The sequence below is a fragment of the Ochotona curzoniae genome, unplaced genomic scaffold, assembly GCF_017591425.1.
Source record: "Ochotona curzoniae isolate NIBS_2020 unplaced genomic scaffold, NIBS_Ocur_1.0 contig_3520, whole genome shotgun sequence".
Lineage (NCBI taxonomy): Eukaryota > Metazoa > Chordata > Mammalia > Lagomorpha > Ochotonidae > Ochotona > Ochotona curzoniae.
The window spans coordinates 17,434,679-17,451,248 of NW_024465894.1; the positions used below are offsets into that span (position 1 = coordinate 17,434,679).

Consider the following 16,570-nt stretch of genomic DNA (forward strand, 5'->3'; position numbering starts at 1 on the left):
GCCCTGAATCCATCCAGCCGGCCAATCCCAGCTCCCAATCTGCATTTATTAGGCGCCGACGGCGTGGCTCCACTGCAAGGCGAGCTCCTTCCTCAGAGCGGCAGGCGGCGGCTGGGGCGGCTCGTGGAGCTTTGGCGCGGTTTTTTTTTTTTTTTTTCGGTTGCCCGAGCGTCGTGGCCGGTGATTGGGCCGCGGTTCGGCGTGCCCAGAGGCGCGGGGGTCGCGGCGGCCCGCTCGACCTCCCCCAGCAGCCGGCTCGGCTTGGCGCGCTCCTCGGCCGGCCTTCCCGGGGGATGGGCCACCAGGAGTCTCCGCAGGCCCGCGCGCGGGAGGGAGACGCGGCTTATATAAAAAGGTTATGTAAAGGGCTCAGCTGGCGCGAACACGTGGAGAGCCACGGGGGCCCGGGAGCCTGGGCCGGCTCGGCGTGCGCGGGCCCCGGGGCGGCAGCAGCAGGAGCGGCCACCGCGGAACCTGTCGCCCGGCGCACCCGGTCCTCCGCTTCCCGCGCTGCTCGGTCCCCCAGGCAGCTCCGGTTCGGAGCGGACCATCCCGGAGCGAGGCTGCCGGGGGGGAGACGGCCCGTACGCAAGTCGAGGGACGCCGGCCAGGTAAGGACGGGGTGACGGGAGCGTGGCCGAGGCGGGGCGCTGTCCCCCCGGCCCGGGCGCCTTGGGGAGGGCCGACGCAGCTGCGACCCGCCTCGCTCCGGGGAGCTCAGCTCACAGACCGGCCGCCGTCCCCCCCCCCACCCCGCCGCCTGCGGGGAACTTGGGTCGGTCCGTTCGGTCTGCTGAGGCTTAATTCAATGGGACTGTTTACACCCGGGAGGACAGAAGGCGGGACGCGCCGAGGGGGTGACCTGGGAAGGGACCCAGGATGGGAACAAGCACTCCGTAGCGAGTCGCTCCTGAAGGCGATTTTCACAAATGATTTTCGTTTCTGCTTTTCGTTTTTTTTTGTCTTGTCCCGCACAATCGAGTAACTAGGAGCGCGGGTGAGATGCTGCTTTCCTTTCCGGTTCCCCCTCGGAGTCCGGGCTCTATGGTTTCGCCCGTCCCGCTTTCCCCTCCCCTCCCCCTTTCAATCAGCGGCGGTGCCTTCTGCCTTAAAGGGGCCGCGGCGGCCCGAGGAGCGGGAGGAGGAGGCGGAGGTGGGGCGCTCCGCGGCCTGCGCTCCTCGCCTCACCGCCTCGGCCTGGTCGCTTCAACGCTTCTTCTCTCTCGCAGGTCACAATCCAAGATCCCGCTGTTTCGCGTCCCAGGGCCGGACAGAGGGATGAGGCAGGGGGGGCCCGGGCAGCGCCGTTGCTGCTCCCCCCGCCGCTCGCAGCCATGGAAACGGGGGAGGAGGACGGCGCCCGCCGAGGAACACAAAGCCCGGAGCGGAAAAGGCGAAGCCCAGTGCCGCGGGCGCCCGGCGCGAAGCTGAGGCCGGCGGCGGCCCAGGCCATGGATCCTGTGGCGGTCGAGGCCCCGGGCGAGGCCTACCTGGCTCGGCGGCCGCCTGAGGGCGGCGGCGGGTCGGCGCGGCCGCGCTACAGCCTCCTGGCGGAAATCGGGCGCGGCAGCTACGGCGTGGTGTACGAGGCAGTGGCCGGGCGCAGCGGGGCCCGGGTGGCGGTCAAGAAGATCCGCTGCGACGCCCCCGAGAACGTGGAGCTGGCGCTGGCCGAGTTCTGGGCCCTGACGAGCCTCAAGCGGCGCCATCCGAACGTGGTGCAGTTCGAGGAGTGCGTCCTGCAGCGCAACGGGCTGGCGCAGCGCATGAGCCACGGCAACAAGAACTCGCAGCTCTACCTGCGCCTCGTGGAGACCTCGCTCAAAGGTGAGCCGCCCTGACCCTCCCGGAGTCGGCAGCCCGGGCCCCGACACACCTTCCTGTCCCGGCGCCAGGCTCGGGGAGCCCCCACCCCCTTGCCCGCCTGGCCCCCTGCACGGACTTAGCTGGGATGTTCATAACCAAGAGCTCGTTTAAGTACTCCTCGCTATCTTAGTGAGCGTGAGCCATTCTTAAAAGCCCCGCGTTCCTAGGGTCTCTTGGGGGCGTGAAGAGGGGGCGGACTTGGGTTCAGCTGACGGCCCCCTCTCCTCGCTGTCTGCGTTAGAGGCTGTTCTCTTTTCCCCTCCCAAATCGAACAAAAAGAAACCTTTCCTCCTCTCCCTCTCTGGTTCCCTCTTGGTTGCTGGACCACTCCCCCCACCCAGACTGCCACCCCGAGAATTCTCATCACAGTCTGTCTTCCCCAAGACCACCCCCGGCCCTTCGTCCTCTGGCACCCACAGACCAGCCCCCCCTCACCGCCGCGGGTGGGCCCAGGCTGTCACCTAAGAAAACGTCCCGTATCTCTGGGCTCCCCGGTTCGTCCTCATCCTCAATCTTAATCTCTGAGACTAAAGGGGGCGGGCAGGTAAGGGGTGCCCCGAGGTAGGGAGGCTCGTGAGCCCTCCAGGACAAATGGCCAGGTAGCGTGTGGCCTGGAGTGAAGGAATGTGTCGGGCCCGAGTGTCCACTCGGTGCGCACCCCGTTCCCATCCCGACTGGGCCAGGAGAGGGGCTGCAAACTGGAGTAGCGTGTCATCCCCTGGTGGGACGCCGCTTTTCCAGTCCGCGACGTGAAGAGACTTCTGGTTAATAACCTCAAAAGTAAAGCTCTGTTCCCTTTGCCTAAACAGAGAGACTGAGGCAGAAAGTGGGCTGACAGAACTCAGCCTGGCAGAGGAAGGCGGACCACGGCTCCTGGCTTTCTCACGCAGCTTAGAAGTTGCCTTTGGAACTTTGGCGGGCCTAACAGAAGGAGAACTCCTAGTCTTGTTTCTGTGTCTGAGGTTGCTGCAAAGGGCTAAGCAGGTCTCCTCCCCTGGGAGGGTGGGAGCTTCGTGATGGGCTCCGGCCTTGGTGCCCATCCCCACACTGTCTGTCCTGGGGAAGCCTGTCTGCTCCCTGTGGGATTGTTTCACCCTCTCTGTATTCCAGGGGCACCTCCTATCCCTCCTTCCCTCTCAGTGTCTTCCCTGCGCTGAGTGAACGGTCTGGGCTTAGGTGTCCCAGGACTCCTGTCCCAGGACTGCCACGTAGCGCGGGACCCTCGGCCACTGACGCCCGGTCCTGAAGCCTGCAGCCACAGATGGAGGTGCTGGGTCACCATGCCAGGGTGCTAGATTTAGATTCTGCTCCTGTGTGGAATCCGCAGTAAACCAAAGCATGACTGGTTAGGGCTCTAACCAGCCCAAGGGTGAGGCTGCTGTTGGGAGACACGGACCAAGTTGTTTAATGGAACATTTTTGGGTCCGTGACAGGTAGGGGTAGGGTACACACGTGGTGGGAGGACCACTCTCAGACCCGCAGTGTCAGGTGGAGCGAGTGAGCGAGGGAGAGGTGCCCTATGCCTGCCTCAGCAGGTGCAAGTCCTGCCCCAGGTCTCCCAGGAGGCCTTCACCTCCTTTGAGATTCACGTTGGTCTTGCCTGCTCTTCCCAAACTTGTCTTTATTTACTGGGTTCTCCACAACACCAAGTTGACAGAGTTTGAGAGTGGGCAAGTTTGTTGCTTTTGTCGTCTTGGCAGTTGTTTAGAACTTTAAATATCTGCACAGGGTTCTGGGCACTGAGCTAGAGCAGGGAGAAAAGTTCCATGTCCTGTGTTAGCGGCTGCTGACAGTGGAGAACAGAGACCCAAGTTGCTGCAGGTTAGGTTTGCCTGACACGGGCTTCTACACTTTAGTGCATCTTGTTCTGTTGCCCGGGGTCATGTCCGAGCTGGAGGAATCTCTGCGTTCACCTGGTTCTCACTCAGCATTGTGGTCCCTGGCAACTTAGAGAAGGATTTCGGGCTTTAAAAAGTGTTAAACTGCCTTGTAGGCTCCTGAGGCAAATGCTTGACTTGCCGGCAGGACATCACCTCGCTTTCACTTTGGATTTGACCTTTGGTGTCTGACCTCCCATGTTCTGTGTTCTGCTGTTTTCCCTGCTCTTTCTCAAGTCTCTCCTGTGACTGTTACCCCTCCATCCCTGAACAGCTGCGGTGTGCACACACTGTCCGGTGATGGCTAGGGTAGCAGATGTTCTCTGCCTGCTGGCTGCTCCTCCCAAGGTGTGCCAGGAGCCAGCAGCTGCCAGCTCTATAGGTGGGTGAGTTGTTAAAAGGGTAAAGCACGCTGGATTGCTTAAAGGCTCCTGTCCTGACTGAGCTAAACCTTCAAGATGGGTGCCTCCCCCAAGGCCATGAGCGGGCTGGACTCGTAGTCAAGTTCAGAAGGACATCTTTTCGCTGTCTCTCCTCTCTCTAATAAATATACGGAAGTCTTAAAATAAGGAGAAGCGAGGACTGGGAGAAGACTTCAGTGATAAAGAAGAGGTCCCTGCAAGAGGGGCCGCTGGGCTGAGTCCAGCCCTGGACAGAGCACAGAGCCCTGAGTTAGCAGGGGCTGCCCAGGGGCAGGCGGGACCACGTGGACTCTTGTTTCACCATTGGGCAGGGAGAGTAGTTGTTTTCTCAGGGTTGACAATCCTTACTGCATACATGAAAGAAGTTTCTGTAGCATCAGGAAATCATTTGGTCTATAAGTCATCCAGTATCCCAGGTGAGCAGGGAACAACTGGTGTGCTGCTTGGTCTTCTCCTGCTTGATAGACTTGGATGTGTGGTGTTTCCATTTCTGAGTGTGGACCAGAGGGTCCTGTCCAGGAGCAGGATATGGAGGGCTGACGCCAGCAGAAGTCCTGGGTGTCTGAGCTGGCCTCTGTTTTACAAGGAAGAGACCTGCAGTCCAGAAAGAGGACATGCCTGGTGTGAGACAGTGACAGCACTTAAGCCAGTCTCCTGCGCTTCACCATCCTGTAAACTTTCCACATAAAAAAGAGGGTGACGTCCCGACATTTTGCTCCAAGCCACGTGTTTTCTGGTAAAGGACCCTGTCACAAATGCATTGAGAACAAAGTTCACATGACTGCCACTTGGTAGATGGCAGACAAGTCAGACAGACCCATGCAGGACCAACTCCAAGGCCCAGAAAACTGAGTAGCTAGGAGTTTGGGAGCCTCGTGGGTTCCTGACATGGCCCACGACCCTAGCTCTGCCTTAATCCTTGTTTTAAGTTTACTCTCCCCAAGGTGCCACTGGGTGGTTTGGGAGGAGTGGGAACTTGGGCCTTTGGGATGGGAAGTAATCTTTCTGTGTGCCCATCTGAGTGACCACTGTGAGCCCAGCTACTCTGAGATGCTGTGTGCAGGATGTTGTCTGTGACACACACCCGAGCAAAGACAGTATGAGGTCTCCAGAGTTGGCATCACAGAGTCACGGAGAGGTTCTGGGAGCTCAGGCAGGGTCTTAGGGCAGAGTTGCTGTGGCCAGGGCCTGAGTTTAGGGAGCTCCGCAGTACCGAAACATAGAGCCAATGATAATCTTGAGCTACCTCAACTTGGGTGAAAGTGATGTTTGGGGGCCCTGTAAATTAGTAGGTTATGATAGGAGAGTGAACTTGGGCTCAACCTGTACAGATCCAACACTTCCTTAACCGTAGCCATGTGCTGGGTGCTGTCTAAAGAAACTCGGGTTGTCCTCACACCTGCCCTTTGAAAGTCATGGTTACCTTCATTTCACAGGTAAGGCAGCTGAGACACTGGGTTAGTAAGAGCAAAGCCTGGACTCAAGCCCAGACGTTCCCACAGGTCTGCTGTGCCGCACACTGGGGTTAGGTGGCTTAAGTTTTGAGTTCTCCTGGTTAGCTTAGTTATAAATGGGCGTGATTGTATTTTACTCAGGAGCTAGTGACTACTATTTATTTTTCACTACCTGTTAATCAGTGCTTGTAGCACTGAGCACTGCTGATTTATTTCTGCAGGGGCCTCCCGTGTGTCCCAGCTGCCAGCATCCTGGGCTGCCTGTGAATGCTGTGAGTCAGCCATACAGACATCTTTTTGCCTCTGACCCAGTACATCCTTTGGTGTACACTGGGGATTTGAGGTACTAGCTGCAGGAGGTGGATGCAGCCCCACGCTACTTGAGAGCTTTGGTCAGTCGGGGCTGACCGGGTTGGATATTTTACAGTGAAAGCTTTTAGGAAGAGCTTAGCTTTCCTGTTACCTTGAGTTTGGCCTTTGGTGGTATCCTTAGGACTGAAACCCTCGTGAATACAAAACTGACAGATTCTTGTCCTGACCCAGTTCTTTTACATATTCTACTTACTTACTGCTACTCTTTCTGCTTTTTTGCCTTTTTAAGCCTGTCTAGATTTTGCATCTTATCTTGATTTATCTCACTCCATCACTGAACCCCGGCCATGTGTTTTTGTACTGTGCCACCTCGGGTTTGACGAGACATCCTGAGCCCCACAGTCTGTCATTTAATTCGCTGAGAAGTTGGCTACTGTTTATTTTGTTGTTGTTGTTGTTGTTGTTTGTTTTTCCTTCTATTCTAAAGATTTATTTGGAAGTTAGAGACAAAGATTGCCTGCCCATCTGCTGGTTCACTCCCCCAGTGGCTACAACAGTCAGATCTGGGCCAGGCCAAAGCCACGAGCTGCTTCTTGGCCCTCCACACGGGCATAGGGACCCAAGTACTTGGACCATCTTCTGCTCTCCCAGGTGCAAATGAAGTAAGCGAGACTCAAACCAGCACCCATGTGGGATGCTTGTGCCATAAGCCATGGTCTAACCATGTTTGTTCCACAGCACCGCCCCTACCTGCTAGTCTTGTAGATAAAACAATTAAAGATCCTTTGAGGTAATTATCCAGTACAGCACCATTGAAGGTACCACCATCTAGATGTACATAGAGCTGGTTTTCCACTTTCCCCCATGTTTAAGGCCCCACTGGCTGGCTGCCACCCATGTCCAGAGATTTTACATAATTAACAACTAGTAGTTTGTCTGCTCTTGTGTGCAAGCACCATGCAAGCTTCTTTGGATGTCGCAGTTAATCCTTACATCAGCCTAGTGATGATGTATTAGGGGTTTCTGTAAGCCGGTTCTGAAGGATCCGAAGCTTGCCCAGAGTCATATGGCTGTGCATTTTTTGGGGATGCCGTGGTGACCGAAGCCTGCTGGCTCTACCACCATGTCTGCCTGACTGGCAGGTCCTTTCTTGGCTTGTGTGTTGCACCACAGCTTGTCCTGGCAGCCCTGGTTAGGAATCTGTTGGGTTAATCTTAGGAAGTACCGCAACACCCTGTGGTGTTGACATGGTACGCAGCGTCAACCCAGATCGCCGTCAGCACTAGGGCTTGGGCCACGCCTGTCTTTGGGGAGACTCGCCAGGTGGGCCTGGTCTTTGGCCTCTGGGTCTGATCTTCAGCTGGACACTTAGTTTAATATGTGCCTCCTGATCAGAAACAAAGCTTTCCCAGACCTTTTACTGTTCGAGTTTTCTCTAATTCTTTTTCCTAAGAAGAATTTTAATATGCCTTTTCTCTTTTTAATTCAGTATTTGTTGACATGCAGTATTCTTTAAATCATTCAGCCAAGTGGTGATATCGTAATTAACTGTAACCCATTCTTGAGCAATTAAGTTGCTTCTATTCCTCCTTTTACACTGTGTGCCGTGTCAGTTCTGGAGAATTTGAATGTTTGGTGGTGGTAGTAAGGATTTTTTTTTTTTTTGCCTTTTGGGGGTACTTACAGAATAAATTCCTCAAATAAGATCTTTCTGGCCCAGTGCAATAGCTTAATGGCTAAAGTCCTCACCTTGAATGCGCCGGGATCCCATATGGGCACTGGTTCTGGTCCCAGCGGCCCCACTTCCCATCCAGCTCCATGCTTGTGGCCTGGGAAAGCAGTTGAGGACAACCCAGAGCTTGTGGTCCCTGTACCCACGTGGGAGACCCAGAAGAAGCTCCTGGCTTCTGGCTTCGGATCAGCTCAGCTCTGGCTGTTGCAGCTGCTTGGGGAGTGAAATCAATGTTCAGAAGATCTTCCTCTCTGTTTCTCCTCCTCTCTCTATATCTACCTTTCCAATAAAAATATTTTTAAAAGATAAGATTTTCTTAGTCACTGGATTGAGCATTTTTTAAGACTTGCATACTTCTGAATTACTGTCAACCCAGCACGTTTACATCAAATCACAATTATTCCTCTACTGACACTGAATCTGGTGCTGTGTGGCTGGACCCTCAGCACCAAGGCCTTGCTGGCTGTTAGGAGCCCTGGGGTGGTGGACGTCAGAGTCGCTTCCAGGAGCTCATGCCGCTGTGGGAATTAAACGTCCAGGTGTGAAGTCGTGCTACTGTGGGATTTAGAATGGCCAGATGTGGAGCCACGCTACCCGCCCTGAGAGGTGAGGAGGCAGGCTCTGTTCGTGCTGTCCCTGGCTAGCCGTGAGACCACACGCTGGCAGCTTACTGCAAGCCTCAGTTTCCTTCCCTGTGGAAGGGGGTATAATTGTGTCTGAATAGGCAGGTGTTTGCAGGAAGGGGAAAGTGTTCTGAATTCTTTCTTGCCATCCCATGCGATAAGTTAACCAAGTTTATTGACACTTAGACCTTCCCTGATTTCTTTCCTGTGCCTCCCCTAACAGCCTTTGCTTCTCCCGGTTTCAAAGCCTCCTGATGTTGCTCTTGACCCCGACTGGCTTCTTCCTCTGGCCCTTCAGGCCTCCCTGAGGGGCTTGTCTTGTTCCATCCACTGTCTCAGGCACACTGCTGTACCTGGTAACAGCTCTGAAGTCCAAAGCAGACATTGTCAGTGGTAAGCCCTGTTGTCACCACACTGGCTAGCCTCACCTGAATACTAAGTCTTAAAATTGATAACAACTGCTTGGCTCAGTAAGCAGCATCTTTGTAAGATAGGAACTCAGTTGTATTCAGTCTGCCTCAGGGTGTCTCCAGCCTAATTTCAAGCCACCAAGCACTGTGTCTCTTCGCATTTCCCAGTCTGGTAAGGTCGCTGGCTGCAGGTGCAAAGCCCTCACACCTGGGTGCTCCTTCCTTCCCTGGAGAGGCAGACGAAGGACCTCCACAGTTGTCCTCCTGCCACCTTTTGCATCCCGTCTCCCTGGCTCTCAGAGCCTGCAGTCATTCTGCCTCTGATGACCAGAAGCCCATATGGGCACAGGCTGCAGTTTCGCTCTCACACATAGGGTCTGACCCAAGCAGTGTGTGCTCAGGCGACATCTAAATGAAATTGACTAGAACCTGGCAATCTAGCATGTGGGCAGGCTTGGCATAGGCTTAATCCAGGGCCTTTCCAGGAGCTGCCTGCCTTTCTGATGCTTGTGCTGACTGGTCCTCCTTTCCAGCCTGCTAGCCTCAGGTGTCTTTATGAAGCAGGCCACATTTCACTCGGAGACTTAAACAATCATTTATTTCCATGAGCAGCAACATACCTGCTCTGTTTAAGATTTGTTTACCTGAAAGTCAGAGTGACAGCAAGGGAGAGACCGTGATCTGTCTGCTGGTTTGCTTTCAGACAAATCTGGGTCAGCTGCTGAGTCTGAAGCCAGGAAGCAGGAATTCTGTCCTCGTCTCCAACATAGCTGGCAGGGACCCGAGCACTTGGGCCATCACCTGCTTCATCAGCAGGAAGCTAGAATAGGAAGCAAAACATCTGAGACTCAAACCAGCCCTCCAGGATTGAATGCTAGAATTGCCAGCCTGGGGTGTTTTTTAGCATTTTCTCTGTCTCCCTGTGAACATGGAATAATGTTTTGAGACCCAGAAAGCTTTAATTAAAGTACATTTTCATGTTTCTATTTGAGAGGCAGAGAGAAATTGCCCATCTACTAGTTTACTCCCCAAATACCTGCAATGGCTGGTTTTGGGCTGGGCCGGGGCTGCAGCCAGGTACTGAGTGCAACCCAGGTCTCCTGTGTGGGTGGCAGGAAGCTAGAACGGTGAACCCCTGCTGGGTCTGCAACTTGGCGCTTTCATGGTGCATGTGGAATCCACTGTGGGTCCTAACGCCAGCCGCTAGAGTTCATTTTCTTAACCCTCTGTGTACTAGGGTTGTCTGGAAGGACATGACCAGAGTGGCTTATTTTCTACATTGCTGCTGTGGCAGTGTTCTCAAATAGGGTATTTCACCTTTCTCAGCCTCAGTTTCCCCCCTTCTAAAGCAGTGTGCCTTGAGATGAGGTCACTTGTGTAGTGAGCTTTGGAAATAATGCCTAAAACGTGGTGGGCTCTCAGAGGTTCAGCTGCCTGAAGTCTGTGTTGCCTTCAAATAGTGCTAGCTTTTCCTGCCTCAGAAAGGAAGTTACTTACATTTACTCAATGATTTAGTTGTTTGTTTACTTCTTTTAGGGAGCAAAATTTTTAACTCCCAGCAGACCTGTCAGGTGATACTGGACAAAGAAGTTAGGAAACTGAAGTACTTCTGTCGGCTCAAAATGCTACATTTCACATGGAGATTTCCAGTACTTGCTGTTTATGCCTGTTCAGTTCTGCATCCCATAACTGAGGAAATAAACATGGAGTGGGTGGGAGCTCCCTGAGCTGAGAAGAACCTGAGCCACAACTCCATCAGTCAGCTGTGTTGGAGTCTGGTAGGGCTGCTGCTGCTTTTTTAAAAAGCATGTATGTATTTGGGGCCTGGTGTGGTGGCTTAGAGGCTCAAGTCCTCGCCTTGAGCACCCCAGGATCCCATATGGGAGCCAGTTCTAATTCCAGCAGCCCTGCTTCCCATCCAACTCCCTGCTTGAGGTCTGGGAAGGCAGTTGAGGATGGCCTAAGGCCTTGGGACCCTGCACCTGTATGGGAGACCAGGAAGAGGCTCCTGGCCCCTGGCTTCGGATTGGTGCAGCTCCGGCCGTTGCAGTCACTTGGGAAGTGAAATCAATGGACAGAAGATCTTTCTCTCCATCTCTCCTCCTCTCTGTATATCTGACTTTGCAATAAAGATAAATAAATATTTTTTAAAATAATAATATATTTATTTGAAAGATGGTGACAGATATTTTCCATCTGCTGTTTCACTCAGATGCCCACCGCAGCTGGGGCTGAGCCACTAGAAGCTGGAAGCCAGGAACTCTTTCTGAGTCTCCCACGTGAGAGGCAGTGATTGAGTGATTAAGCCATGCCCTAGGGGTCTGAACAGAAACAGCCTTCAGTCCGAGCACTCTGATATGGTGTCTCAGCCACTGTGCCTTGAACTTAGCTCACCACCTCAGAGCAGCCTGCCCCACCCAGTCACTGATTCAGAATGCTGTGTGTGTGCGCACGCGCCCTTTTCTCTCTCCTTGAATTCTCATAACCTAGCCCTACATAATAGTCTGTTTTGCAGGCTTGTTTTCTTCTGCTTCTGTTACCTTAGTTACCAACTTTGTGTATAAAACATCATTCTCCATCCTTTATTTCCCCACCCAAAGTTTCACCATTTTCTGATGGGGCTCTTGCAGAAAGAATCTGATGGCTTTTTAATTTTTTTTTAATTTTTTATTTCTTTATTTCTTTATATTTATTTGAAAGGAAAATTTAGAAACGAGGAGAGACAGATCTTCTATCTGCTGGTTCACTCCATAAATGGTTGCCACAACCAGAGCTGGGCTGATCTGGAGCCAGGAGCTTTTTCTTGGTCTCCCATATGGGTGCTGCAGCCCAGGGATCTGCAGCATCCTCTGCTGCTTTCCCAAGTCGTAAGCAGGGAGCTGGATCAGAAGTGGAACCTGTGGGACACAAACTGGCACCCATGTGGGCTGCCGGCACTATAGGCAGAGGTTTAGCCTACCATGACACAGTGCTGGCTCCCAGGAAGGTAGACTCTCTAGCCACACTACCTGGGCCCAATTCTGAATTTCAGCCACTTACTAACTTTGGAGTCAGAGCTGGTATCTGAGCTCAGTTTCCTAATCTGTAAACTGGGTATGACAACAGCATTCTTTCCCAGATACAGGAGCGGAGCTGGATCCAAAATGGAGTAGCTGGGATTCGGAATCAGTACACATTATGGGGTGCCAGTGCTGCAGTGGGAGGCGTAATGTGCTTCACCATGGCACCAGCCCTCTGCTCCCATCGTAACAGATCTACAACCTATGTCAATCTGGGCCCCAAATTGCTGCTTCATTTTGCAGTGCTTTTAGATTCAGCAGCTCGACTCACTTGGCCAGTGACCTAGAAAGGATTATGAAAGGAAGCAACTGATTTTTTAAAAAAAGAAACCCATCTGCCCTAAACTGGTTCTACCTGTATTGCTCTGATTGTGAATAATAGAAGCAAAATTATAATGACAAGGGAAATGAGACCTGTCAGATTGTGGTCACAAACCTAAAGCTTTTGTCTTGTATATCAAGTTGTCTTTGGGCTCAAGCTAGAACTCTGACTCACTGGCTTCAGCAGGTGTGAGTCCTTGGTAATTTCAGGGCCACTGGGTTAGCGGCATACCCACATTACTGGTTCTCTTTATAATAATGTCAGATAAAAAACCGAGTAAGAGAGACTCTGGGGGCTGAGGGCCTTACCTAAGGAGATACAGCCCTGGTTTTGCTACAGTGGATACAGCATGCTGGGGATGAGAGAACTTGACTTCAGGTTCTGGCTCAGTTCCCAATGCCCAGAGAGCTCACAAGGCAAGACCCATCCTTTGCAGCTCAGCTTCCTCATGAGCAAGATGAAGACAGTTGCCCTCTTAGCCTGCTTCTGCCTGCTTACCTTAGCTTGCAGTTCTCAGCTACATTCCATGTTACAAGGGCTCAGTTGTACTGTCAGTTGAGATTTTCTTAGAGAAATTTATCACTATCCTTCCCCGAGTTTCAGGATCACACATCTTGGGCATCTACTGTAGCTGCTGTCATTCCGCCAGACTTCGCAGCCATCCATGTGTCCCCATGATCTCCCAGCCTGGGATTCCCTTTTGGCCTCACTTGCCTGTCCTTTAGAGGTTAACTCGGGTCCTGTCCTTTCTGACTTCTACAGATGTGAGGGTTCATGCCCACCGTTTATGGAGTCGTTGAAGTTGACCTTGATGCAGGTGAAGGACCCACAGTGGCAGATCCTTGTCATCCAGTTTCCAAAGGACGGGGCTTATTTTATGCTGAACCTGTGCCAGACATGGGGTAGAGACTTCTGGCAGAGACTACTGATGGGTTGGAGGATAAGTCGTAAGAAATCCAAATGTTGGTGCAGCTCTAGGTGCATTTGTAAGAATCCTCCTTGTAAGTCAGCAAAGAGAAGAGAGATTGACTTGGCATGGAATAACAGTGGCAGAAGCAGTACGCATTTGATAGCTCTCGTACCTCACCTTGTGTCTTGACCAGCAGCTCTGGGCAGGATAGATGGGGAGCTACTTGCTTGGAAGCCACATAATGAAACTGTGGCTTCCGGTCACACCAGACAGTGCAAAACTGAGCTCCTCTCTTGACTTTGTTCTAAACTCCAGGGTTTGACACTTGTCCCAATGCCTGTGTCTAGACCTTGTTGTCTGTGGATAGAAACAGGTCAGCGTGTGAAGGAAACAGTCTTAGTCCCTGGTCGTCAGCTCTGTCACTCTGTGCTGTAGTACACTACATTTTTTGAGTGGTGTGCACATGTGCCTGTCTCACAAAGCCCCTTGCTGTCTTGATCCAGGAGAGAGGATCCTGGGCTATGCGGAGGAGCCCTGCTATCTCTGGTTCGTCATGGAGTTCTGCGAAGGTGGAGACCTCAATCAGTATGTCCTGTCACGGAGGCCTGACCCGGCCACCAACAAAAGCTTCATGCTCCAGCTCACTAGTGCCATTGCCTTCCTGCACAAAAACCACATCGTGCACAGGGACCTAAAGCCGGACAACATCCTCATCACCGAGCGGTCGGGCACCCCCATCCTCAAGGTGGCCGACTTTGGACTAAGCAAAGTCTGTGCTGGGCTGGCACCCCGAGGAAAAGAGGGCAATCATGACAACAAAAATGTGAATGTGAATAAATACTGGCTGTCCTCAGCCTGCGGCTCGGACTTCTACATGGCTCCCGAGGTCTGGGAGGGACACTACACGGCCAAGGCGGACATCTTTGCCCTGGGCATCATCATCTGGGCCATGATCGAGAGAATCACTTTTATTGACTCTGAGACCAAGAAGGAACTCCTGGGGACCTACATCAAACAGGGGACTGAGATCGTCCCTGTTGGCGAGGCGCTGCTAGAAAACCCAAAGATGGAGTTGCACATCCCCCAGAAACGTAGGACTTCCATGTCTGAGGGGATCAAGCAGCTCTTGAAAGACATGTTAGCTGCTAACCCACAGGACCGGCCTGATGCCTTTGAACTTGAAACCAGAATGGACCAGGTCACATGTGCTGCTTAAAAATTCAGGGCTGAGCATCTTGGGTGTTATAAACTAGGTGAGTCCGCTCCCCTTGTTCTGCATGAACACGAATGCTTACTGGACTGGATTCTCACCCTGGGCCTGGGGGTGGGTCCTGCCAAGCAGGCAGTGTCATGCTGAGGAGAACCACGTGCCAGTTCTCAGCCATCTCCCTAAGTGTTGACGAGGAGGGACGTGGGGCTACTTGAGTACAAGCTGGAAAGTCTGAAGAAGGCTGAAGGCAGGTTGCATTTCAGCTGAGTCTCTTCAGGGCCTTTCTCTCACCATCAAGTAATCAGTGCTCACTGTAGAAAGTGTGTTATTTTCAGAGGATAAATACTATCCCTCGTCCTGTCCCTGTCATCCAGCTCCAATTGCACATAGTTTAGACCTGTTATGGTTAGGTGGAGTGCTGCTCCCTGCTCTTGTCACTCACTGGAACCTTCTCCCGTCATACTGGAGAGTGTGGGTTTCAGTGTGACATCCCATCCTAGCTACGGTACTCTGCTTGAACCATTCTGCTTAGATAGCAGGTTGGCTCTCCATTTTACAGAATGCAAAGGATCTGTTAGTGGATATGCCTGTAGGAGTCTGCATATTATATTTTGGGCTCTGATTTGTCAGGTAGAGTTGTTTTTGCACTTTCCCTTGGAGGGATGCGGGACAGAGGCTGTGGTGTCCCTAGGAAAAAGCAGGGAAGTAGGGACAGAGGGTGTACCAGGTGGAAGGAGTGGCCTCAGCTGAGGACCTGAAGCCACAGGGGAGACTGGGTGTGGACATGGGGGTCAGGGAGGCCCTGCCTGGAGAGGGAGGGAAGCAGTGCAGACCAGGGCTGGGCTGGGAAATCCTGAAGTGTGCACTACTTCTGTAGACTGGAGCAAGATCTTAGCTACTGGCCAGGGAAAGCCTATCCAGCCCTGTGTGTGGCGAAGATTTTCACAATCTTGACAGTCCTGCCAGGGTGGAGTAGTTTACCTGAAGTCCTGCTGAGTCAAAGGACAGGTTTGCCTTAGTCTTGGCTACCTTTTCCTTAATATTGACATGGCAAACTGGCCATGAGATGCCAGGTGATGGGAAGCTGGACCCATTCCAGTGACTACAGAGGTGAGGCCTCAAATTCTCAGGCACAGGTGGGCCTTTCATCCCGATCCCAATGGTCAGTTCTTACTTGTCCTTTCTCTTCCTAATTCACCCTAATTTGTTGCTGCAGTTTGTTTACACCAGGTCGAGTCTAGTGATGTCTGTGATGTGTTCTTAGCACATGTATTTAAGGAGTGAGTCACTAGCTTGAGTTCTCCCATTCCACAAACATTTTTTCCCCACATTTATTGAGTACCTTACGTATGTCAGGCCAATTTGTCCTACTACCCACTGAGAGAGAACAGCATTTACCACAGCTAGTTTTAGAGTAGTGGTATGTTATGAGCCAGAGGGCTTGGCTAGACAGTGTTTCTTTTTTTTTTTTTAAGATTTATTTTATTTTTATTGGAAAGGCGGATATACAGAGAGGAGAGACAGAGAGGAAGATCTTCCGTCCGATGATTCACTCCCCAGTGAGCGCAACAGCTGATGCTGTGCCGATCCGAAGCCAGGAGCCTCTTCCGGGTCTCCCACGCAAGTGCAGGTTCCCAAAGCCTTGGGCCGTCCTCGACTGCTTTCCTGGGCCACATGCAGGGAGCTGGATGGGAAGTGGGGCTGCCAGGATTAGAACTGGTGCCCATATGGGATCCCGGGTGTGCAAGGCGAGGACCTTAACCACTGCGCCAGGCCCTAGACAGTGTTTTAATTATGTTTCATGCTGTCACTTCCCATTTCTATCTCATCCTTTTGAAAGAGTCTGGAATTCAGGTCTGCTCTGGCATAGGAAGAAGGTTGTCACTGGAAGAGGGTCCGGAATTGGGTTAGAGCTATGGTGTTAAAACTTGACATCAAGGATTTTTTGTTGTTGTTAAGATTCACTTATCTGTATTTGAAAGACAGATTTATGGGGAGAAAGAGAGATTTTCCATTTTCTGGCTCACTCCCAATTTGGCCACAACGGCAGTAGCTGGACTTATCCAAAGCAGAGAGCCAGAGCTTGGAAGAAGCTCTCTTTCCCACATGGTTGCAGGGTCCCAAGGACTTGGGCCATTCTCCACCACCTTCCCAGGCCAAAAGCAGTTGGACTGGAAGTGGATAATCCAGAACTAGAACTAATGCTCATGTGGGATGGCGGCACTGCAGGGAGAGGATTAGCCTGTTGAGCCACGACGTCAACCCCAAAATCAGAGATAGAATACTTGGGATTTTTTTTTTTTACAGCTTTGCAGGGTAGTTTTAGCTCAGTAGGAGTGATTCCTTCATCTAGAAGCACTGGGTACCCTTTAA

General features: G+C 52.4%; 1 protein-coding gene across 3 annotated transcripts in view; it reads left to right on the top strand.

Moving 5' to 3' along the window:
- Positions 1-293: 293 nt before the first annotated feature.
- The window catches only part of STK35 (serine/threonine kinase 35), a 33,918-nt gene continuing 17,641 nt past the window's right edge, over positions 294-16,570 (top strand). Inside the window, exons 1-3 of one of the 3 annotated variants that reach the window (XM_040981719.1) lie at positions 294-611; positions 1,230-1,827; positions 13,491-14,248. In XM_040981719.1, the coding sequence (XP_040837653.1) occupies positions 294-611; positions 1,230-1,827; positions 13,491-14,203 (1,629 nt within the window). In that variant the 3' untranslated portion in view covers positions 14,204-14,248. Of the gene's footprint in view, positions 612-1,229; positions 1,832-13,490; positions 15,037-16,570 lie in introns of those variants that run through there. The other 2 variants (XM_040981718.1, XM_040981720.1) reach the window with 2 other exon arrangements.